This window comes from Alosa pseudoharengus, unplaced genomic scaffold (genome assembly GCF_046254945.1).
Source record: "Alosa pseudoharengus isolate Yale_2024_CS ecotype anadromous, Long Island Sound unplaced genomic scaffold, YU_APseudo_1.1 YU_APseudo_1.1_scf_11, whole genome shotgun sequence".
Classification (NCBI taxonomy): domain Eukaryota; kingdom Metazoa; phylum Chordata; class Actinopteri; order Clupeiformes; family Clupeidae; genus Alosa; species Alosa pseudoharengus.
The window spans coordinates 7,702,501-7,726,877 of NW_027468576.1; the positions used below are offsets into that span (position 1 = coordinate 7,702,501).

The 24,377-nt window shown below is 41.8% G+C and overlaps 1 protein-coding gene across 2 annotated transcripts in view; it reads right to left on the reverse strand.

The window, feature by feature from the left end:
• naaladl2 (N-acetylated alpha-linked acidic dipeptidase like 2) overlaps positions 1–24,377 on the reverse strand; it is a 214,820-nt gene that overhangs the window by 57,369 nt on the left and 133,074 nt on the right. For both annotated transcript variants that reach the window (XM_076277894.1, XM_076277893.1), the window contains exons 6-9: positions 21,124–21,267; positions 11,385–11,477; positions 9,693–9,895; positions 8,640–8,768 (exon numbers count right to left, since the gene is read on the reverse strand). In XM_076277894.1, the coding sequence (XP_076134009.1) occupies positions 8,640–8,768; positions 9,693–9,895; positions 11,385–11,477; positions 21,124–21,267 (569 nt within the window). The remainder of the gene's footprint in view (positions 1–8,639; positions 8,769–9,692; positions 9,896–11,384; positions 11,478–21,123; positions 21,268–24,377) is intronic.

The window sequence follows — 24,377 nt, forward strand, 5'->3', positions numbered from 1 at the left end:
AGTTACAGTATGCATTAAGATACTTCATGAACACAATGATATAAAATCCCCTCTAGTCAGATAGAGTGCATGATTACAAATATGAGTAAGTTCAGCAAGCACAGAAAGTAATACTATATGTTAATACATTACAGATTATTAAATAATATATATGTAATGCAAACCTACCCAACTCACACACGTTATAAATTATGAACTCTACAGTAGCTAAAATAAAATAATAAAGACATTATCTGGCAGTATGAAGACGCAGCTTGACACTGGACTCCTCTAGTGACAGCGTCATTAGCTTTAGCGTTACATTAGAGTTCTGTAAATGTGACACTGGGGCCCCATGTGAAGTCATTTCGTATGACATGTAATTTAATCAACTCACCACAATTAAACAGTCACTGTGTTAATAAACCGCGCTTTCATAAGCACAGGAGAGGTCATTCCCTCTGACACAACAGCAGTGCGTCTAATTCCGCAAGCACAGGCTGCTAAGGCAGAGTCACATAAACATGACAGCAGCTTGAGAAAACGCTCTCTTTATTGGCTCTCTGCTGTGGCTACCGATGCAGCCTAATAGGCTACGCACAAGTGATATAAGAGTCTTCATTTCCAGGAGACTAAAGATACTTGTGGTGCATATACTGCTTGAGAGGAGAAAGGAAAGCAAGCCAATTAAAATAACAGCTAGCTTCAATTAACTGTCATCTGGGTGACAAAATGACCTGAAGGCGAACCCTGAAGGTAGTAGTGTGCACAAACACACACACACACACAGGCACACACAGACTTCCATTCAATTGCAATGTGTGAAAAGACAATAGTGCACTAGTGGCTGTGATGTTAGTGTCCTTCCCTGTGAATGTGTTCCGAAGAGCATCACAGAGTGGTCAGGTGCACAGAGCAATACTAGGGGTGGGAGGGGAACGACGGAGTGAGATTACGGTGCTCTCACACACACATGCACACTGTAAACAAGCTCAGCGTGTAAATGAAGAAGCCGTGGGAGGTGAGCATCTAATTCGTCATCCAGGAGCCCGTCGGACGGTGAAGGTTTATTGATTGTGGACAAATTGATAGCCGACAGAGGCGATAAAACATGCATGGCTGCCGCACAGTGCCGCCGATACACTTAGAGATACTTGAGTACCTGCTCCTCCCACTCCAAAAGCGCCAGGATGCAGAGGAGGCCCCACCTAGGCCATCACTGCACGGATTCAGGACCGCATAGGGAAGCCGTAAATCGTAGTGTGTGTGTGTACTCCACTGTAGCTTAGCCCTCACAGTTTAATTACTAAAAGCAAACACTGCTTTGTCAATGTGAAACTACTCACATTAACAGGATAATAATACAATAATGCCATATCAACGGATGAAAAAGATAGTAGATATTGGCAGGCAGGCTACTGACCCACTATACTTTGAAAATAATGAATTAGGATGCAGTGTTGTGGTGTAATCAGAGAATCAATGAACACTTTATGCCACTGACTTGATCTCATTCAAAGACAACGTTAATGGAGCACACGACAGGAATAGGTTTCATATTCTGGGCAGGTAGTTGAAATTTTTGAGGCCATGGCCTTAGAATATTGCTAAATTAATTGTACAAAGATAACTGACAAGGCCAGTAAATGAATGTCGCTGAGGATAGAACAGATTGGTGCAGAGATATGGACTGCCATATGTGGATACTACTCACTAGTGTGAAAGTGTGCAGACCTCTCCGCAAAGTATCATTGCTGTATCTCCCTAAGGTGAGGGGTTTTTAGATTGTTCTCCCTACTGTTGTGATGTTACGCATCAGCCATTGCAGACATCTGACAATGAGGAAAGGCAGGGCTGATAACAATGGGGACTGAGTGGGAAACATTTACCTATAATTCATGTGATATATCTCCTGACAATGTGTGGGAACTCATATAAACCCTTAATGGTATATTCCTCTACTAAGCTACCACTGTCTGTCTAACATCTTTTGTATTTTGTTTATTTTGTTTTTGTGTACATCTTATTTCACAATATTTCAACAACAAAATCTTCCTGGGCGACCCCAGACAAACCTGTTATCAAATTTGAATTTGCTCTGCAGGTCTGTCTGGAAAGGATCCCATTGATGCCAGTTTCCAAAACGTTTCCGTTTTACGACTTAGAGGGGTGTAACCAGCAGTGAAATTAAACCTAAATTTAAGCATTAAACTCATGTTTCAAATTGTTTCAGAAGTGCAGTAAAAACATATTTCTTGTTTACAAAGGTTTTAAATTCAGTTTTTAACTCAATTCCCCAAAAAATACACATCTGTATCTTTTTAACCCTGTCACCATCAGCAAAGCCATTGGTTGCATTGATGGGAAAGCTTTCCAGACTGACCTGAGAGAAATTTCAAATTTGCGAAGTGGTTCATCTGAGTTCATCCAGTCTACAAAAATAGCTAATATCCTGGAGAATTAACACAAACTGCACAGAGTATGACAATTTTAGTTAATAAGCAAACAATTAAGCCAAAATGTTGCTCTCTATGTGCACCTGTGGTTTGTTCTTTTCAAAGAAGCAACATACTTCCCTGCTGGAAGCCATTTTCGTCTCAATATAAAATAGTTTATTTTTCCTCTGGAAAGGAATCTGTTCAAGAAATGCGTTGCTCTCACAGTTTAATAACACTTGTGGAGCAAAGCGCACACTGAAAGCACAGCAGGATGGCAGCATGAATGTCAACGTGATGCTGGAGTGGGGAGATGGAGTGCCTTTAAATCTCAGCAACCAGTCGAGTGTCAGTTGGCTGGTGGGTGAGACGACAAGGCTGGTATTAACTCAAACTGCTACACACACACACACACACGCACACAGAAACTAATGATTCATAATTATCATGTCAAGAGCAAAAACACACACTGGCTTGATGGAATCCCAAAGACACTTCAGAATGGGAGAAGTGGAGGTGGGGCACCAGATGATTGCTGTGTTTACTGTGTTGTGTGCACTCCCTGTTTCTGAAGCACTGACTAGAGGGGGGTTTACTTTGAGACTGGGGAGGAGTGAGCGCACACACACATCCATGCATGCACACTCACGCATGCACACACACACATACACACACACACACACACACACACACACACACACACACACACACACACACACACACACACACACACACACACACAAAAACACAAACACACAAACAAACGCACACACAAGCCTGCCAGGTAATTTGTGAGGCAACAGATCTTCTGTCTTGGTTGCCACCGCATATGTGCACACAGCCTGGGAGCCTCGTTCACAAAGGTAAGTGAGTCATTAATTCAAGGGTACAGTAATCACTGCTTCAAACAATGTGCCTCCACACTGTTGAGGCATTCTGGTCCGGTAACATGATGTGTCACCTGAAGGTTGCACACACTGTTTCCAGGTGGCAGTAGCAGAGCAGAGCAGAAAAAAAAAAAAAAAACAGGTGACCAGCCTTAATTACCATAGTACTTTGCATAAGGTAGCTGGTGCCACTAATATCAGAAAGCTGTCGCGTTGTAGAAAAAACAACAGTTTTTTAGAACAATACAGTTTCGTGCTCGCAGCCCACTCACATTTATCTCTGAGGTCAGGGTGGGCTTTCCATGAGCTCAACGGTTTCCAAATAGGCCCACTGGGTAAAGGTTCGAGCCACCAGCTCCCACTGTTTGGATGTGGATGAGGAAATAACTATAATCTGTTTCCTCTCTAAGTTATTACAGAAAAAGGTTTATATTGCGAAAGACAAATACATAAAATACAAATCTAAGATATAACCTACAAATGCCAATGAAATACATATAATATTACACATTGGGAGCTTACTATGGCTAGCTTTTGCCCTAGCTGGGCATCGGACATCCTTCCATCTATCCGTGAGCGGTGCAGCACTTCACTGTCTGGTCGAGGGGATCTCTCGGGACAGCTGGACCTAGGCTACTCTGCGAAAGATCTGCCGTGGCCGCCGAGCTGTTGCTGACCTGCGAGCTGCCTTGCCAACTGCAGACTAACGTTAACGGTGAAGAGCTGCATTATCACGGAGCAACAAACGGTCGCTGTTAAGTCCACCGAATTGCGGATCTACACGATCGCTCAGTACTTTGGACTGTGCTTCCATCATCTCCAGACTGCAGTCTAGCAGGCCTACAGTAGCTTCTAACGTTATCTCCAGACTGCCAGTGAATTCACCGTCAGTTGCTAAAGAACTTTGTTGGCATTGCATCGGTTGTGAAGACACAGCTCTGTGCGCAGTTTTCACGGATCATCATTGCCCTTGGACATTTTCAGCTGGTTTGGAAATTGGACTAATTTTAACATCACTTTTTCCCCTTTTAAAATATATTTTCTTTTTTTTTATTTGTTTATTTGTTTTGTTGTCTGTCTTGGTGTCACGGGTACGCTGGCGACTACGCCGCTCCGTCTGGCATTTTTTGTATTTGTTATTTTTTAAATGTATTTGTCTTGTCTTGATGTCATGGGTACGCTGGCGACTACGCCGCTCCATCCGGCATCTTTTGTCTTGTTATGTGTCTTGTTTGTGGAGCGCTTTGGATTGCACTATGTGCATGTTAAATGCGCTTTAAAAATAAATCTGACTTGACTTGACTTGACATATAATAAATGATGGTACTGAATAGATGTATCTTAACAAAACATACATTATGAGATATACGACTATGCCACAACTACCATAAGAGGTTATAAAATATTGCTGACTACCAAGGGAAAGAGGACGTAAAAAGAAAGGTGCATTTTCTTGAGATGGTCTCTTTGCTGTAAGCAATGTTTGCTGTAAACATGTGATTATGTTGTCAACAGGCCATGGAGAAAAGTCTGGTGTAGACATGTAGAAATGTCTATGTTGAGGTCAAAACAACCTTAGTGGAGTGAAAAAAAAAAAGTTTCTTCTGTGTGTGAGCTACTTCCAATCCAATCTGCACAGCCAGAGATTTGCTTGTGTACCATCTTGTATGCATTTTTTAATCAGACTTGACCATTTCTGAGAGGATTACAGGATCCACTTTTTCCACTCTAAATGGATTTGGCATCTGGATATAATCAAGTCGGCCTGTCAATTCTTATATAGGTCAGTTTCACTGGTCCTAATGCAGAGCATGGAGCAGGAAGAGGGATATGTGGACCTAATGGTGATATCTACCCCCAGTGTTTGGTGCACCTCCACCTCTGGGGAGTAGTGCTCGCTCTATGCCATTTAGTCATTAAAGATACATACAGCCATATATGTAGCGGTATGCATATTTCAGAGGGCATTTATGAATTATAAATAATACATTCTGCTGTCCATTGTAATTGCAATTATTAATGAAACTGTGATCTATTCGCTGGCAGAGGAGTCATTTGTGACTACAAATATGTCTCTGAAATAAGACCTGATGAATCATACTTGATGGGCATGGGGTTCAAATGGATGGACGAAAGGGACTAAATGCTACTGTGTACAACAGGGCGTTTATCAATGTGACCCAGATTTTTCTTTTTTTTTTCATCAGACAGCACAGTATCATCACTGTGCATTTAAAATCAATTTACAGGGAGAATCTCTTCCTTAGTGGTAATAGATGTTGGGTTAAAGTGGATTACCAAAGCTTAACAGGTTTTAGTTCCCCTTATCGGACAGAACTAGCAAGGGACACCTATTAGGTGCAGGACATTTGTAACGAGACTCAGGATCTTGAAAAATGGAGGCAGCTCGGGGCTTACTGACACATTTCACCTTGTCTTGGGGGACCTCATCCACACATACATGTGCTCTACGGAGAATTGCAGCAAAATGAAACATGCCAAGTCCAAGCTAATCTGGGACATGCGCCGTATGGGGTAAATCGAACAACAAACAACATCTTTCTCAGTATAACAAAACTCAGGAGGGTTACACACGCTTGAAATGTATGATGAGCCTTTTTGGGCAGACAAAAAAAAACATCTAGATGGATGAGGATGACACTGTACTCCTTTCATCCTGGAAAAGACCAATCCTCCAAAATCCTTGGTTTAAAATAGACCCGAAACACACATACACTCACTTGTACACACACACGGGTGCAACAATACCCAATTAAACGATGAAAAGTCTCTCAATTTATTTTGTATGCTAGGCCCTGTAATCCCCAAAGAAGGGTCTGTTTTACTATAATTGGTTCCAAAGCACCCATTCGAAACACATCAACACAGTGGCATCTCTACTTTGAAGACAGCTGCAAACTAAGATAAGTGGAAAATATTACCCGCATTGCACTGGCGTGATTTATTGTATCTTTAAAAATGTCTCAAAATTTAGAGACAGTTTAGCCTACCTGCTGCCTCCGAGTGCAGCCCAAGATAAATAGTGAGATTGGAGCCGTCCAGCTAGTCTGCGGGAACTACACGTACAATCAAGAGACATCAGCCGCTCTCGCAGCGGGGAGAGGAAAAGCCCTGAGGGTTCTTTTCCCACTCCTCACGACAATTAAGAATCACATTCTCCGCTCAGTAACAGTGTGACATTTGATTATAGATTTGTTCACTTTAAAAAAAAAAGCTTTTTTGTTCAACTTTTAGCTAAATGTGTCTCTGTTGTCTCTTGTCTGCTCTTATAGACACAGTAGACATAAGTAGGAATGTGTGTTTGCTTTATAGATGCAGCTCACTACACAAAATAATTATTGCAACAGAATAAAAATTAACACAATAATTTGAGACTGAGGGTGGGTAAATAAACTGAAGCTGTCACCTTTTGTTTAGGCAGGTTGAGTGTGATTGACACAGGTGCAAGATAATGACAATCAATATGCATTACAGTGTGCACACACACAAAGGGAGGGAGGGGGGAGAGAGAGCGAGAGAGAGAGAGAGAGAAAGAGAGAGTGAGGGAGAGAATCCCTTCACATACACCTGAAATTGCAGCACCTGATTACTCTAAAGCAATTACCAAAGTCAGACACAAACAGAGCCCTGTATCTTTGATTGGATGGGAATTCATTCAATTATCATACTAATAAGGGCATCTTATGTCTTGTAGCTTGGGAGAAGAGGGGGAGTTAGGCCAGATACCATTACCGTAAGTCATTAGAAGCTTGCAAATGAGCTCAAAATGATGGGGATGAATTATAGAGAGCAGAGAATGGCACAGGGCTCTCCACAGAGTGAAAATAAGACACCACAGATCTACTGAAAAATACTAAACTTTTCAGACATCAGGAAGAAATAGATTTGATTTATGGAATCAGGAAAATAGGCTATAATGATAAAATGTGATTGGATGCTTAAAATTAAAGTCCTACCACAAAGAAAGTACCAGTGGCATATTATTAATATGAGCCTGTGAACATATGAAGAACAGTATGAAAGGCTGGCTCACCATTTCAAACCAACATTTTTGTCTGAGAGTAACGTGACTGCATTGACAATCGTGCTTTGACAAACGGCTCTGAAAAGCCAGGAGGATTCAGTGAAAGGGACAATGAAAGATAATTATGCTACGTCCACCAGTATGTTAAATCATTCATATAGCAACTTTCTCTTTCTTTCTCCCCCCACTCCACACAGACATTTGGAGGACATATTCCTTCCTGTGTCTTGAGATAAGTCTTTCTGTCTTTTTTATAACAGTTTATATGACCTGTTAAAAAGTTGTCATAGCTCTGGACACTCTAGGGTGTCACTGCAATGATCTATAATGGTAACATAACTGTTAGGTCAGGAAATGCCATTAACACTATATGGCAACAGCCATGGCATTCTTTATGATGGTCATGTTCACCTTATGGTGGAGGTTTCAAATAATGTGCTAGTTACACTGCTTGGAATTGTTATGACTCTGCCATGTTGTGACTTTCCAAAGATTCAGAAACTACCATTTATTACCAGCTCAGTTCTCATATTCTTCATTGAGTATGTTATCTGTTATTCATGAAGGCAATTCTAAATAAGAACTTCCACATGACCGCAGACCACTGGGAATCACATGGTTCTGTGAAAAGGTTGCTAAGACTTTGGAGATTCAATAAGTTAACACGCTAAGACCCTGCTGAAGGTCATAGGAAATGGGACCGGCCGTATGTGTGTGTGGGCAACGCTATTTCTCCATCTGCAATCCTGCTATGGAGCTACTCCAGCTGTGCACTCTGAACGGGTCAAGACTTACTTTATTACTCTGAAATGTCACAGGTGGACTGGCATTTAGGCTAATGAACAGAAATGTTGTTTCAGTGAAAATAATGGGGTGTTCTGTCATTACCACCAACCACATGACCCACTCCGACCTGCAAAATCCTCCTGTCAGATGGAGCTCCAAGACCAGGGGACTCATTGACAACATTTTAATAGGTTAAGCTCTTCACCACTTCGTTGTCACCTCATACAATTACACAAATTCTGAAAGCTAGCAGAGAGGGGAAATGAAAATCCAACAGGATATTGAGATAATCTAAATCAGGCTCTTGAGGTAATTTATATGACTGGTATATCCATTTTTAGAGATCACATTGAACAGGTTGGTTGACAGACACTTGCATGCTTACATATTGATTTATATCCCAATATATGGTCTGGTATCCTCTGTAACATTTCAACTTAAAACACATAACTATTAAGCACAAGACACTTCAACGTAAATATATGTACATATGTAAGAGTTAGGTACCTTGTGGATGTCGGAGGCCAGTTGAAATAGTGAGGGCGAGGCTGTGGAACAAGATGACCTCCCGACTCGGACTGGACTGTAGAGACTGATGTAAGCCACAGCACTGCTCTCCAACACCACCCGATTCTCCTGTGTCACAGCATCAAGATGAGAGCAAGATTTATCATCATCATCATCATCATCATTCTTATCACCAATAATAACATCATCATCATTATCATCATCATCAATTAAAACATTATTATCATCACTGTGGTCTTCATCTTCACCTTTGTCTGTTTCATCATAGTTTTCATAATTTGTATAGTATAAGTATAGTATAGTATAAGTTTGGGTATATATACTCTTTTGATCCCGTGAGGAAAATTTGGTCTCTGCACGGACTCCCAATCCGTGAATTAGTGAAACACACTCAGCACACAGTGAACACACAGTGAGGTGAAGCACACACTAATCCCAGCGCAGTGAGCTGCCTGCAACAACAGCGGTGCTCGGGGAGCAAAGAGGGGTTAGGTGCCTTGCTCAAGGGCACTTCAGCCGTGCCTACTGGTCGGGGTTCGAACTGGCAACCCTCCGGTTACAAGTCCGAAGTGCTAACCAGTAGGCTACGGCTGCCCCTTGTTTTTCCCGTGTACAGTATTTTGAGACTATTTGAGAAATGCCCCAGCCAAATTACTATTTTTGACTGGTTAATTATGATACTTTTGATTGCACTTCCATCATTGCCTGCCACAAAACAATTTCATTAACTCTGAGCAAAAGCTATTGCCTTCCATCTGTCTGTTCTAATTTCTTATGGCCTGTTGGCTATATTAGCGAGCAAGTGTCTTTTTTTGTCTGACAATGTAAACAAAGCAGGTGGATAAACACTCGTGACCTCTCATTAAACTCATTGGCCCACCAACACATACAACACTGCTGTTTTCCTTTGGTGCTTGCAAATGCATCTGGATATTCTAAATGTGCAATTCCACCAAGACATTATGCAAAGGCCACTCAGTCAAGAGGCACAAACTCAGATCAGAGGGGGTATTTGGACTTTTCTGACTTTACCTCCCCCCACTCAAATGATCCAATGCTACCAAGTGCTGACCCCCCCCAGGAGGTGAAAATGATGGTACGGTCTGGCTGCCAGCCCAGATGGGCCTGAGACATCATAGAGGAAATGAGCTGAGTCATGATGGCGGCACCACTACTCCAGTCCTCAGAACCCTCATGCCAGCTGCCATGACGACTGCCCACCAGAACATATCGATCTGTGATGTAGGAAGAAAAGAACAATGACAAACACACAAGAGAAGCGTGCATGCACAGTCAGCTGCCCTTTTTGGTAATTTCTTAGCAATTCAGGCCAGGGGATCTTTAAATAACATCATTGAGATTTTTTTGAGGCCTGAAAACTCACTGACTCCACCAGTCATTTTTATGAAAAGAAAAATACCTAACCCCTCCCTATCCAAAGCCACCTGGATAAGAAATGAGGTGTGAATCACATGTCCAATATGTGGCATCAAGCATTAAAATCTAACATCTGGTAAAGCAGCAAAGAGGGAAAAGTTCCCTCAAAAGATTTGTGGTCCATAGAATAAGTTTAGCAGCAAATTATGGCAGACTAATAGCAGGCGGTAAATCTGTGGGGTAATTTTAGGAGTGTTTAAACAGGTAGACATTCTGGCAAGAGGTGTGGAGGAGGAGGAGGAGAAGGAGGAAAGATTAAGGACCACCACTGCATCAGGGACATTGATTAAATCATCCACAAGAGGCCAGAGCTAGCCGGTAATTAAAAGCCCATTTGCAGCAGCTAACTGCCCTGCGTTTGCGCAGTAGTGCACCAACATTGTTTTAAAAGGACAGTTTGTCGTTAGCGAAGGTCTGGGTCCACTTGGGCATTTGAACTAAACTTTACTTGTATTGGATTTCCATTACAAAACAAGCTCTAGCTAACCATTCCATATGTCTATTTATTCTATCACATACACGAAGACCATATCCATACACCTGCACATTCACTCGTCTTGATATTTCACTGGGTTCATGTACTTCAGAACATTAATAAATGGAAAATAAACTAGAAATGAGACAGCAGAGTAACAATCAATAAGAAGTATAGAAAATGTGGTTACATTTAAACCAGTAAAGGACATTAAAGAAATTATATGGCATAATGCGACTGCAATTTGTGTTTCATGAGATTGTTGTAAATATGTTTTCAATCCTGGAAGAGTGCAAAATGGAAGAGGGGGATTTGCATTCCTACCAAGTAAGCAATGAATGAGTGCATCTGAATGTGAAAACAGCTTTAAAACAACAGCCTGTAAAGAAAAGTGATCCTTCAGTTTTATTTTTCCTCAGTCAAATGGGTAGTTAAAACCATGTAATTGAGAGGATCTGTCTTAGCTCAGATCCGGCTCTTTTTTCAACTGTCAATCATGGATGAATAAACTACAACTGAAAACAACCCATTTAATCAGACATCTTTGTGCAACAGCAGTATACACATAGGCTACTGTTTTTCAGAATTACGTTTAGAAGAACGTCCTTTCATACAGGCAAAGTTATCATAACCAAATATACAAAAATCCATTGATGCCCCTGTGCACCAGTCACACACTATATGTTTTAACCTTTTTTATTTTGTATAGTGAAATACTGACCAAGATTATTGTGTCAGTATGTTGACTAACTAAGCCAGCCCCTCTCTGCCCTGCTTATTCATGTAAAATTTTTGTGTCAAGAGTCTCCTACCTGGATTAATCCTTCCTTTCAGATAGCCAATGACATTGTGAATTGTCCTGTATGATGCTTGGGTCGTGACATTTAATGTGATTATTCTTTTGTCTGCAAGACAAACGTTTGAATGTGTGAAACAGAGATTAAATGCAGCACTCAATGCATAACAAAACCTTTTCATTTTTCTTAAAGGACAGCAGACATTAGAATCTATCAAAATGTACTTAGGAAATATGTCCTTGGTACTTTTGCAGAGAATGAAATAAATCATGTTTGGAGAAGTGAGCATAAAAACAACAACATTGTAAGTGACAATTGTTCTATGGCTATTCAAAACAAAACAAGCATTCATCTTTTATTGCTTCTTCCCATGCAAGGATATGAACAATCATAAGTAAAATTACTCAAGAGTAAGTGTCAGTGACATCAATCAACACACCATCATTATGAAGAACATCTTATTGGACATTACAGAACATGAACAGCAAATTCAGAGCGGGAAAGATGAAAGAAGACAAATAGCAGGCTAGTGGCCTAAAAATTAACATTTCAAAATGGCATCAAGATTTTTTTCAGTCTTCTTTCACATCCTGTGAACACCATGTGTTGAAAAGCATAGGATACTTTATCTGCTGAAACATACAACTGAGATTGCCATTTGCATCAGCCAAACAGTCAAACTCTAACAGGGAATGGGTTTACCACATATTTATTTGACCCAATACAAAAAAACCAAGTAATTAGTTCGACAGTAACATCCTCAATGTCAATTCAGTATAAGTAGACACGATAAGTATACTATCACTATATGTAATTAATGTAAGTAACAGATGAGCCCTTATAGCAGCACCAGATGGGGACTTATTCTCAGTGACATAGAACAGCACTGGCAATTTGCATTTAGTAGTCTGTGTAACGAGATGCAAAACAGTAATGCCATTCATCCCATGACTAGAGCGTCATAGCGGTGGCTTTGGCTGGGTGGGCCTCCTTGCCTCTTCCTCTCTCTAAGAGAGCACGCTGGTCAAGAGCAGCCCTGAGAGGTAAACACACAGGGCTCTATGACTGCTCAGTCTGCACACAACACAGTGATCGATATAAACCTTGTGTCCCCCTCAAGAGCTCCCAATCGACACTGATGCCACTTCTTCCCTCAAAAGCAGAGTTCCACCAAGAGGCCTCATACAGGAGACAAGCTTTGAGAACACCAATGCTTTATTGAAAGCACTGGCAAGGAATGACATTTAAATCAATTCAACCACAATGAAAGACCTCAGATTTTTTTTTTTTAATTTTTCTCTTATGAAACAGAACACATTTGTTTAGCATAACCTATCTAATGAAAAGGCATGTACTATTGACCACTTATTCCCAAATATTTACTGTAAGACAAGTTTTTTTTTTTTAATAATAACAACAACAGAGGAACAGATAGTGAGAAGACGGAGACAGAAGAGAGACAGAAAAAGAATGACAAAAGACAATCTCCTCAGCCTGTGAGCTTCGATTCGCTCCACTCATCACAGCCACCTCCTTCTCCACAACAGCAATGCACACACAAGAGCAACTGCTGAAAATACCTCCGTAACAGGCACAGGATTCGAGGAGGGCTTGATGGAAATGAAGGGGGCAGATTAAAAGACCAAACAGCCGTGACTTTCCCTGCAGATAAGATGGGCAGGGGGGAAGAACAGACACACTGGATGCACTTGATGAGAATACAAACACAGACACTATGCATGCCAATCAATCCCCGCTCCCTGCTCTCTCTCTCTCTCTACACACACACACACACACACACACACACACACACACACACACACACACACACACAGATACAGACACGCTCAAATGCACACATGCACAGTCTCTCTCTCCTTTTCTCCGAGTCTTGCTAATTATTGGTGGTCAGACAGCGAACGTGAGTATTAATCATGCATACTGAAATCAATATTCATCATCAATACCACAGTGGATGAAAGTAAACCCCGTATCCCATAGGAATTTCCCCATCTTCATCCACTCCCCTGCATTCCCCCTCTCTCCTACTCTCTCTCTCTCTCTCTCTCTCTCTCTCTCCCTCTCATCCCTAGTCATCCAGCCCCCACTCCTGCGACACTGCACATGGAGGGTGTGATTCCCCAGTTCAAACAGAGCGTCAGTGAAGAGGATGTAGGCTCTCTCCAGGTTGAAGGCGAAAGCAGAATTGAAAATTCCTTTTTAAGAGAGAAGCCGGGTAGCGGGCAGATGTTCTGGCCTTGGGGTGTAGCACGCAGACACTGACTTTTTTATTAGCTTGCCGCGGTGCAAATATCACAGGGAAATAAAGATGAAGTTGCCACTGAAGATGTAAGCTTCATGGACACAAATAGGGGGGACCCTGTAACCACGGTTCATTGATACAGAGCCTTTTTGCCTCCAAGTAATTTCATTTTGTAAAAAAAAATCAGGGGCCGTCTAGCAGGGCACCGGATCTCATTTATCACTTTTGACAAAAGCACAAATGACTTTGGATAAAGAGCAAAGGATGTACACACAGCTCTGCAGTGGTTTTTAAAAGCTTCGCTGCTCAGGTGATATTACAGATAATACACTTACACTCATCCACTATACAGCATGCACAGACAGCAGATATGCAGCAATACACATGTACAGTTTGCTGATATACCGTTCAACGTGAGACATTATGGGCCCTATCATGACATTCTAAAGTGCATGGTCACTCGTCAAAAGTCTATTCAAATTTAGTAGGATGTCCAGTTCACATTGGGAGGGGTTTCGTTCTCAAAAGTGGAGCGCATGGCGTAACAAGGTGTTCCTAGGTCTTTTAATCAGTCATATGGGTGTGTTTGGGGCGTAACATCATTTTAAACCAATGAGAATGACATCTGTCATTCCCTTTAACGGCGCAACGCGCGATATGTCAAATAAATGCATCGGTATTTTGGCATTTAACGGCGCATTTGAAGGAGGCTGCTTGCGAGACCATATGGAATAGTCATTCTTAAACCATGCTTTACTAAAACCTAGCATAGCCTTCACGCATTTGCACTCGTCTATTATTTGAACTCATTGGCAAAGTGAAACTAACTTCACTAAGGAGTCAATCAACGACAAGACAGTTATATGCAGTTACTTTCACCTTTGACTGACAATGGGTTACCATCGAAAACATAGGCTGGAAAAAGCAACACTTACCCTAATGTTGCTCAAATGACTGAATAAAACAACATTTATCCTGCAGAGGAGTTGCTTATATCTCGTGACAGTGCGTCTTCAGCTGTGCTCCATACGTGTCTCTCGCCTCTCCCCTAATCACTTTTAACCGTCATTACCAATTTGCAAATGATGGTGAATAACTACTCATCATGAGATGTACAGTATTTCTAATATCTTTATTCTAATTATGTTTCCCATTGTAATCGTGCAATTTAATGCTTTGCATGGACGTGCGCTGGTGAGCGTTCATGAATGATAGAAGGATGGTGCGTGCACCTGCCAATATGACTGTTGACATGCGCTCTTAAAATAGCATATGAACAACTCGCCATTGACTTCTGACCAGGTTTAGGTGGTGTATGATAGCGATTTTTTGACAATGCGCGAGTCCCCTCCCTAGGTTGTTAATTGCCACACCCCTGGGCGCAATGCTTAAAAAATAAACGTGCAAAATACCGAATTCAACTTTCCGCGGGTGAATAACGAATATTACGCCATGCGCTGGTGACCCAAAATACAGCCCTAAATCACTGCTGTCATATTTTTCTTTTGCATGTGAAAAGTTCAGACACCTCAGGCTGCTACGTACTCTTTACTGTTTTGGATGGCAAGTCGACACCCTTTGAGATAATGTGAGCTCTCACACTCTCAATTCACTCAAGCACTGTCAGCACAATCCGGCAGCGCAGCATTTTCTAAGGTCAACAAAGTTCCTTGTTTTTAGACACGGAATCACAACAGACTACACAGCTGCAAATAAGAAATAAATAAAAAAAGTGGAACATTTCCTTTAATAGGATTAATTGCCTAGGGCAAATATTTGTTTAATGACAGAAGACTTTGTTTTAATTTATAGCTAAAACAACCAGCAGTTGACTATGTTAAACTATTGTCCTTGAAGAGTAATTCATGAGTGACAGTTTTATAGACCAAATAACTTGCAGCCTTATTTTCAAATAAATAGGTACATCCATTCCTAGGCTTAGTAACTTAATAGAAACAAGTAATACTTGCATTCATAGTGTTAGATTTCTTTATGAAATTCAAACCAGAATTACAAGTGAAACAGATTACCACACAACCAAAGCCAAGATATGGTCTGTCACCATTTTTAATCCATACAGAGAATCCCCATTTCATTACATTCGTTTTAAAATTTGGACCTGGAAAAATATTCCTGTTAAGCTGATCCACTCAATTCAAAAGCAATCTGAAAGTGGCAACCATGTCAATTGCCGTGCACAGCAGAGGTAAACAGCACAGAATCGCTTGTGTTTTGTTGCAAACCCTTTGATACATCTATCAGGAACAGCTGCCAATTAATTAAATGCATTTTCTACAAATCAAGCTTAAGATAGAAGCAATATCTGTGCTTTTTCTTTTTCACCTCAACCTTAATCAAGCAATGGGGAAGGCACAGAGAATGAGACTGATACCGACTGGTCTACCTGCACAGCAATCAATACCATTGTAATTAAAGCCAGAGTGTTTTTATAAAGTTATTTCACATAGTGTTCTGCTCCTACGCAGTTACTCCGTGGACAATTTATTATACTTAAAGCATTCAGCCTGGGGCCCGTGGGGACCCCAGAGCGCCCGTACAGAAGAGAGCCAGCGCCTCACAGAAAATCGGAATTCGTCTGGCCTCCCGCTCTCTTCGGTATTGAATTCTATTTTTTTTCTCTTTTTAACGGTCTAAGATGAGATGAAAATGGCCAGGGTGGGACAAATACACAGCGCAATGAATGAGAGATCATTTAATACGACACATGGTGGGCCATGGAGCTCCTCCTGACAAAGGCGTGAACAATACATTATCTGCCACGGCAATGTGGGTGGGTGGATGGGTGGTGCGGGCTGGCTATTTCACCGGTGTCTATTTCCACACAGGCAACACGTAGGGCGCCTCTGCACCTCAGCACCTTGGCTCAATTCAACAGTGGGAATTGGAAATTAGAGAATACCGGTGCCTTACAGAGAGCCTTAATTCAAAGTGGACGAGAAAAAAAGGCAAAAGCATAAAAAAAGAAAAAGAAAAAAACCAGCACGAGAACAGATAGAAACAAATTATTTGAAACCTCTGGAGTGGTCAGTGCTTCACCCACAATCGATAGAGCACAGATTACTAGCCATCCAGATTTGATCGAGCTAATGGAACATTGCAACTCACGGTTGGATGGGTTTGGCTAGGTGGGGATGGGGATGGGGGGGACGGGTGGGGGGCTAAGAGGGCCTGGGGAAGACAGGGACAATTGGGCCTCATCCCCTCCGGTCTGCAATCGATGCAGTTCTGGTTACTGATATTTTGATCACATTGATTGCTGTGCATCAGGGTCAGGAGGCAGTTCTGGTCAGTGCTCAGGAGTTACGGGGCATTACATGTTTGCTGATCCAAGCAGACTGAGAGACGGGGGTAGAGAGTGAAAGGTTACAGAGCTGACCTCAAAAGATCCCCCAGGGCTCACAGAGACAAGTTTACAACAAAAATATACGATGTACTAAAATAAAAATAAACATTATTCTATCGAATGACCAATGCTAAGAGCCTCCACTAGCGAGTTGCTTGGTGAAATGTCCAATCTTTTGTCTAATATCCAATTTACCGGCATCATCTAAAGACACACTAACGCGCACATTACTAACATTTTCAACAGGCAAACAGAGCATTCTGTCGCTCTAATACGCACAAATGTATTCAAACAGACACCGTTTATGTACTAGTCCATGACCTGATCACTAGGACATTCACAAGCTCCCTCTAAAACACTGGCATTGTTCCATTGAAGTAGTAGTACTGCATGGCCAAACAGCAGCCGCTTGCCTCATAATCACCCTGATAGCGTCCGTCTTTAACTTCTTTTAGGGAACTTTGGCAAAGGGATTTGACTCAAAGCCCATTTTCCCTCACTTTGTCGCTTGAGCCCAAATCCTGCACTGTCTATCAAGGCGAGACAACGGCACTGCAGCAATCTTGCTGGTCTCCTGGGTGACGATGCACAGATAAGAGGGGATTTTCAGTCAATAGCAGGAATTAGAGCTTAATACCCCCATTAAAAAGCCTGAAACAGATGCCCGCATAAGCACAACACCAGAAGAGGGCCGTGTCGAGCTGCAAAGTGTGGCTCTCAGTGCTTGCACGCACACAAATCTTCCTCAAACAAACACCTGTCCTTTAAGACAACATCATGACATCTTACAAGCCTCATCCAAAATTATCCCTCATCAACACTGTTTGTATACAAGAGGTATCCCAACGGTCAAATACAAAAGAAACCACAATGCTTTCATTCACAGAAGAAAAACAATTACAATCATAGCTATTATGATCTAGCAATCGACTTACATAATGCAACATATCCAACAAAGAATTCATGGCTGATGTTGGACTCATTGTGTTCTAAATTTAAATTTGAGAGCATGTGTGAAGTCCTGCTGCTGTGTATGTCAGACTAGCCGTGCATACTTTAATGCGTTGTGGCACAGGATGCAAAAGTGGAATTCCAACATAAAGCCATTGGTCCATCTATGTTGACGTGGTTTTATTCTATTGTGTGATTTTTATTTTGCTGTCACTGTTTACCCTTTACCTGTTGAAACTTCTAGGATGGGCACATACTCTCTTTGATGGATGTAAAATTGTGGTTTGTATGTTTTTAATCTTCAACTCAACCTCCATGCAAGTGGTTTTTATACAATCATGATTTAGCTTCATGTCCTTTATGGAAAGCAAGTAGGCCAGGACAGACCTTAATTCAGAATGTTAACTAGATGTACCGCAGAGCGGTACAAAATATGACCGCCGCCCAGTCCAGCACATTTTTTCCACAAAAATAAATCACGCTGAAAGGCCTATATGATTCTAACTGTCTCACTAAATTGCATTAGCCTCTCACTGGTATCTGCTAGACAACAAGTACCAAAACATGATTAGTTCATAGATTTCACATGTAAAATTTATTTTATACAACCACCCCCATCTTGCCTGTTCATAATTCTGAGAAATTCTTGAATTGTGTGCATGTGTGCGTGTACACGTTTATGTTTATGTGTGTGGGTGTGTGTGTGTGTGTGTGTGTGTGTGTGCGTGCTTGTGTGTTTGCCTGGGTATGTGTGTTTGTGCATGTGCATGCATGCGTACATATGTCTACTGTGTGAGTATGTGTCATACGTGTGATTACTGTGAATGTATGTGTGTGCGTTTGTATCTGTTTATGCACATGTGTGCACATGAAATGGGTTGACATGACCCCTGGATGCAAACATACAGAAAAAAATTGGTCATCCTAGGCCCTACGGTTCTCAAGATATTCACAGAAAACTGTGTCTGCCCTACCCTCCTTTCGGGGGGTCCAGTACAGCGGGGGGGGGCTACAGATCAAAACGAAAAACGACGGTTCCATGCTATCCATGTGGGGTTACATGCCCAGCAAGTTTCGTGTACCCCGGTCTTTCAGTGTCCCGGGAATCTTGTTGGTGTACGGTCACTAAATGTACACATACATTATTTTATTGTAAGGCCCCCCATGAACGAAAGTTCACAAAACTTGGCATGCATTCGGAGGGTGTCATAATGATCCTATACTTTCAATTTCGTGCAGTTTTGACCATGTCAGCCAGAGATATTGTGATGAAAACACCTAATATTTTGCTTTTTAATTTTTAACTAGGTGGCGCTATACATGAAATAAGTGGTAATGGGATGGGTTGACATGCCCCCTTAAGACCAACATACAAAAAAAAGGTGGACCTCCTAGGCCCTACGGTTCTCGAGATATTCACAGAAAACTGTCTCCGACCACCTACAGGCCAGTTGGTGTATAGTAACATAAATTAATTTATTGTGTGGCCCCCCATGAACGGAATTCCACGAAACTTGGCGTGCATTCAGAGGGTGTCATAATGATCCTACACTTCCAATTTCGTGCAGTTTTGACTATGTTAGGTCACAGATACCTGCGAATGAACACCTCATTTTTACTTTTTTGTGTTTAACTAGGTGGCGCTATACATGAAATGAGTGGTTATGAAATGGGTTGACATGGCCCCTTGAGATCAACATACGAAAAAAAAATGGTCCTCCTAAACCTTATGGTTCTCGAGATATTCACAGAAAACTATGTCTGCCCTACCCTCCTTTCGGGGGGTGCAGTCCAGCGGGGGGCTACAGATCAAAACGAAAAACGATGGTTCCATGCTATCCATACGGGGTTACATGCCCACCAAGTTTCTTCTACCCCGGTCTTTCAGTGTCCCGGGAATCATTGACGGAAATTTGGACATGCGAAAAAGAAAAAAAAAAAAAAAAAAAAAAATCTGACTAAACCTATATGACCGCCGCTTCGCTGTGCGGCGGTCATAATAACCAAGACTCCTTATGGGAGTAGCCTACATTAAGAAAAAACAGATCCCACAAACATTTACAAAATAATTAGTGTCAAACTATTGGACAGTCGAGGGGTGTCACTCTGGTGATAAATTGCCTGCCAGTTTGCAAAATTTGCAACAAGGGCATTATACAATGTAGGTCACTGCAGTAGCAGGCAATATAAGAGATTACACATACAGACCACCACTGCACATTACAGCTTTTTATCATTAAATTAAAAACATCATTCCACTTGAACGATGGCCTCTTACGCAAGCATTGCTATTTAAATCTAATTATGTACCAATGAGCACCTCTTGAATTTGTCACTTTTATGGAGCTGATGACACACCTCTCTTTTTTTTCAGGAGGGGCAGTGACCACGTTACTTGTTAAATCTGACCCCTCACAGTCATCACCACAGGGAGCAGCGCTAGTGCGCGCCTGACCCACCATCCACTCATGGATTCAATTAAGTCTCCAGAGGATCCCCACGAGCTGCGCTGACTGACACATGTAATGGACTCGGACATATACGGCCATGATGAGAGTGGCCCAGAGATGATGTGGAGTGCCCACTGCAATCCACAGTTAATATAATAACCTACTTTTAGCCTCGCACTACTCTCCCCACGACACCTACGTAAATCAAGGTAATCATGCGCCCTCATTTACCCACCGCACGCCTAGCCCCTTCATTCAAAGTAGAGGGCCTGCCGTCTGTGGTTCTCACAGCGGGGAGACATCAGTGCCACGCTGCAATGGGCTAGCAGTTGGTGTTTTGATAGCATATTAAAAAGCGCCATTCTGCATCACAGACATACAAACGCAGAGAGGCAGGGACCCAGACCTCTCTCCCTCTCTCCCTCTCTTTCGGACAGAGAGGAAGCGGTGTTTCCCAGTTTGGGCCACAGCTAGCTGAGGGCTGTTCTGGCAGAGAGGGGTGTGGAGGAGGTGTCAGCCCTGTTTGAACACAGCAGGACTTCAGAGCTCCCGGCCATAAAAAAAGGTGCTGGACACCGACACCAACCTTGAGGTTACGGTCATGCTGAGGTGATGGGGTGTAGAGATGTGTGGAAGTGTGTGTGTGTGTGTGTGTGTGTGTTACAGTATGTGGGGCGTCTTCCGCAGCACCCAAATGTTGTATCCTGCAGAGAAGAATACATTTACCTGAGGCAGACTGCATAGCCAGCGGGGTACAGGGATGTCCCTCACCCATAGTGGGTGCAGACATAATCTCTTTGGCCAGACCTGCAGAGATGGACTGAACCAGCAGTGATGTTAGGTAGGGCCTCTGCACACGGAAGCTTCCCTCTGTTGGAACACACAACAAAATATAATATCCGTCAATTGCAATACAACAAGGAAGCCAAGATAGCACAGCACAGCACAGGTTAACCCTTACGAGCCCGACCGTTCTAATTTCGTTACAAAAGTAACGATGGCCAATCGTCTAATATCTCAGCTGTCCAATGACTGATTTTATTTCTGAAATCTTCCCCGTAATGCTGACAACATAAGCTTCAATTTGATATGATTGGTTAATGGGGTTTATGGCGCGAAATGTTTTGGATACTTGAAGATGAGTCTTGAAAAAATATTTTCACTTGAGTCGGTGCATTTGACGTGGACAGCCGGATGCCACCTGCACTTAAGTTGGAGTTTACCTCGACTGGAAACCACACAGCTGGATAAACTGAGGTAATATTGTTTTTACATCGGTTCTAGTTATGGTTTATCTTAATTTGAAGTCCTTAAATCATGTTATTTGACAGTAATATGCTTTCTCATCATTATGGCTTAGCGGGGCGCTAGTGCATCGTCACGTAACTTTAGCTAACTGTATAATTCTGAACTGCTTGCAATATTATCGTTTGCTTTTGATGTCAGTTATTTTTGACTGTATATTTGACAGTTTCATTTAAAAACCTGTTAGTATATAACCTGTAGGTAAGTTTGTTTTCTAGTACCAATTTGCTTGTTAGGTAATCATTATATTGGCAAGACAGTGTTCTCTTACATGAAATAAGTTGAGCGATATTTTTACTCCTCTCAATATGTAACGTTAGTTGTAGAAAATAAGATGTGAAATCACATATTCTGTCAGAAATGTAATTAACTTATTGCCTTTCCCCCGGTTGTTATCTGTAGTGCAGTCTGTAGTGAACTATTTTAGCTTGCTAACTTCTAAATGACAAACATCAGACGTGCTTGTCTCAACATTTTCTAAGATGGCATGACTTGAAATAGATGAAGCACAACTCCTCTCAATATTTAGTTATAGAAAACATGATGTGAAATCACATATTCTGTCAGAAATGTCATTATTGCATTTCAGCAGTTTGTTACTAGGTGAAATGTAATCTGTCTTTATCTTGATGCCAGCCAGGCAATCAGATTTAGGGTAGCTAAACCCATGTGTAATACAATGACTTTTCATAGGCCTACTTAGAAATTTTTCGAGTAAATTCTGAGGATGCTTCAATAGTTTAGGCTACCTCTTCTTTTGTGTGCATACATGCACAAATCTGTAGTTTTGTGATTTTATTTTTTACATTAATAAAGGTATTTGTATGATTTCGCTCTTGTTTCAGATGGAGGATGACAAGACCTACACAGACCTTCTCGCAAGCCTGAAGAGGTAGCTGACTGCTCATGAGCTTGCGCTCACAATGCTGAAGACCATGAGGGGATGGAGGAAGAAGGTATAGATTTATGTGCCGTGCGTAGGATGGTGCAGACTAAAAAACTGTGTGAAATAGACTTGTTATGTTCTTTTTTACTCACATTGTTGACCCAGGCATATGTGGTTTTACCAACCGGAAGGAATGGGAGCTTAGTAGGCCATCGTATGCAAACAGTGCAGGGGCATGGGACAAAGACCCCAGAAGAGTTTCACAGGTTTCTGGGATTGATAATTTACATGGGGGTTCACTTCCCTCCCTAATATCCATTGCTACTGGGGAACCAAGTCTTGGCAGGGATCAGGGGACATTGACCAAATGATGAATACATATTGTGTACTCCAAAAAACGCAGAATACCAGAAAGCACTTTTTCTCCATTGACATTGCCGTTGTCAGTAGCTTCTTGTTATTTCAAGTTTGACAATGCAATGCAGAATCTGGTGTTGAACCTAGGTTTGGTAGCTACAACCAAAAAGAATTTGGAGGAAATCTATCACAACAGCTGGTAGGCATTTCCGTTGAAATTTCAGCCTCACCTTCAGCTGCTCCAACTACTACTCTGTCGTCTTTCCATCAAGTACATATTCCTGTACAGCAGGAGCTTGTTATAAAAAACGTACATAATAAAACTAAAGTAGCTTGTATGGCCCTGGAGTGTAACGGTAGGCAAATTTGTTTTATTGATAAACAAATTGCTGTCAGATTTGGCATTCTGCAAAAGGGGATGCGTTTACAGTAGTGCCTTTCCCTATCCTCCTCTGTAAGTGTGTGTGTGTGTGGGTATGAGTTTGTGTGTATATGTGTGTATGTGTTTATTCAATTGCAATACAACAAGGAAGCCAAGATAGCACAGCACAGCACAGGTTAATGGTATTGCCTTGTTGAGATCTTTTTTGTTTTGCAACTCGGCTTCTAAATTCAGGAGCACTTCAGTGAACAAATGGATCAACAAAATCAACAATGAAATACAACAATTAGCAATCACTTCATTTTTCCTGTGGTCCAAACGCTAGGGTAGAAGTGCCACTCTGTTGTGTTAGCTTAAGTGTGTGTCATTGTTTTTGTCCTTGTTTGTGTGTCTGTGTGCGTGTGTGTGTGTGTGTGTGTGTCTGAGCAATCACATTCACAGAACACATACATTTTAAAAATTAAATGAGTGCACAAGGTGAGCGGTGTGCCTACAATCCACAGGAAATCAGTAAAAAGAATGAGAATGTCTGAGGGAGGAAAGCGAGGAGAGAGAACAAAAAAGTGAGAGGAAAATGAGAGTGAACAGAGAGTAGGTGGGCGAGCGGGAGGAAGGGAGAGAGAGATAGATAGATAGAGAAAGAGAGAGAGAGAGAGAAAGCACAACAATCAGTAAGAAAGAGTGTGGTGGTGAGAGGGCCAGCTCATGCAGTCAGGGATGTCTCCACTCATATCAAGGCTCCTCTGCTTCCTGATTGCAGCTCACCGGCTCCCTGCTAATAGGCTGGCGGATTTTAAGTTGGAAGTAATGGTTTCCACTGAACCAATGGGGATTTAGACGGGTGAAATGCTCCATTGATCCAGCCTCATTAAAAGTGGGAAAAGGGTGAGCCTAATCCTGCTTCAGGAACAAATTTATTTAGGGGTTCAATTTTCCACCAGCGGAGTACCTCTGGTGTGATGGGTACAGTCATACATGAGCAACAATCACAAGCTCCTGAGCACTGCCAGGTTTGGACTTTGGTGCTGATTATATTTGCAATCTATCCAG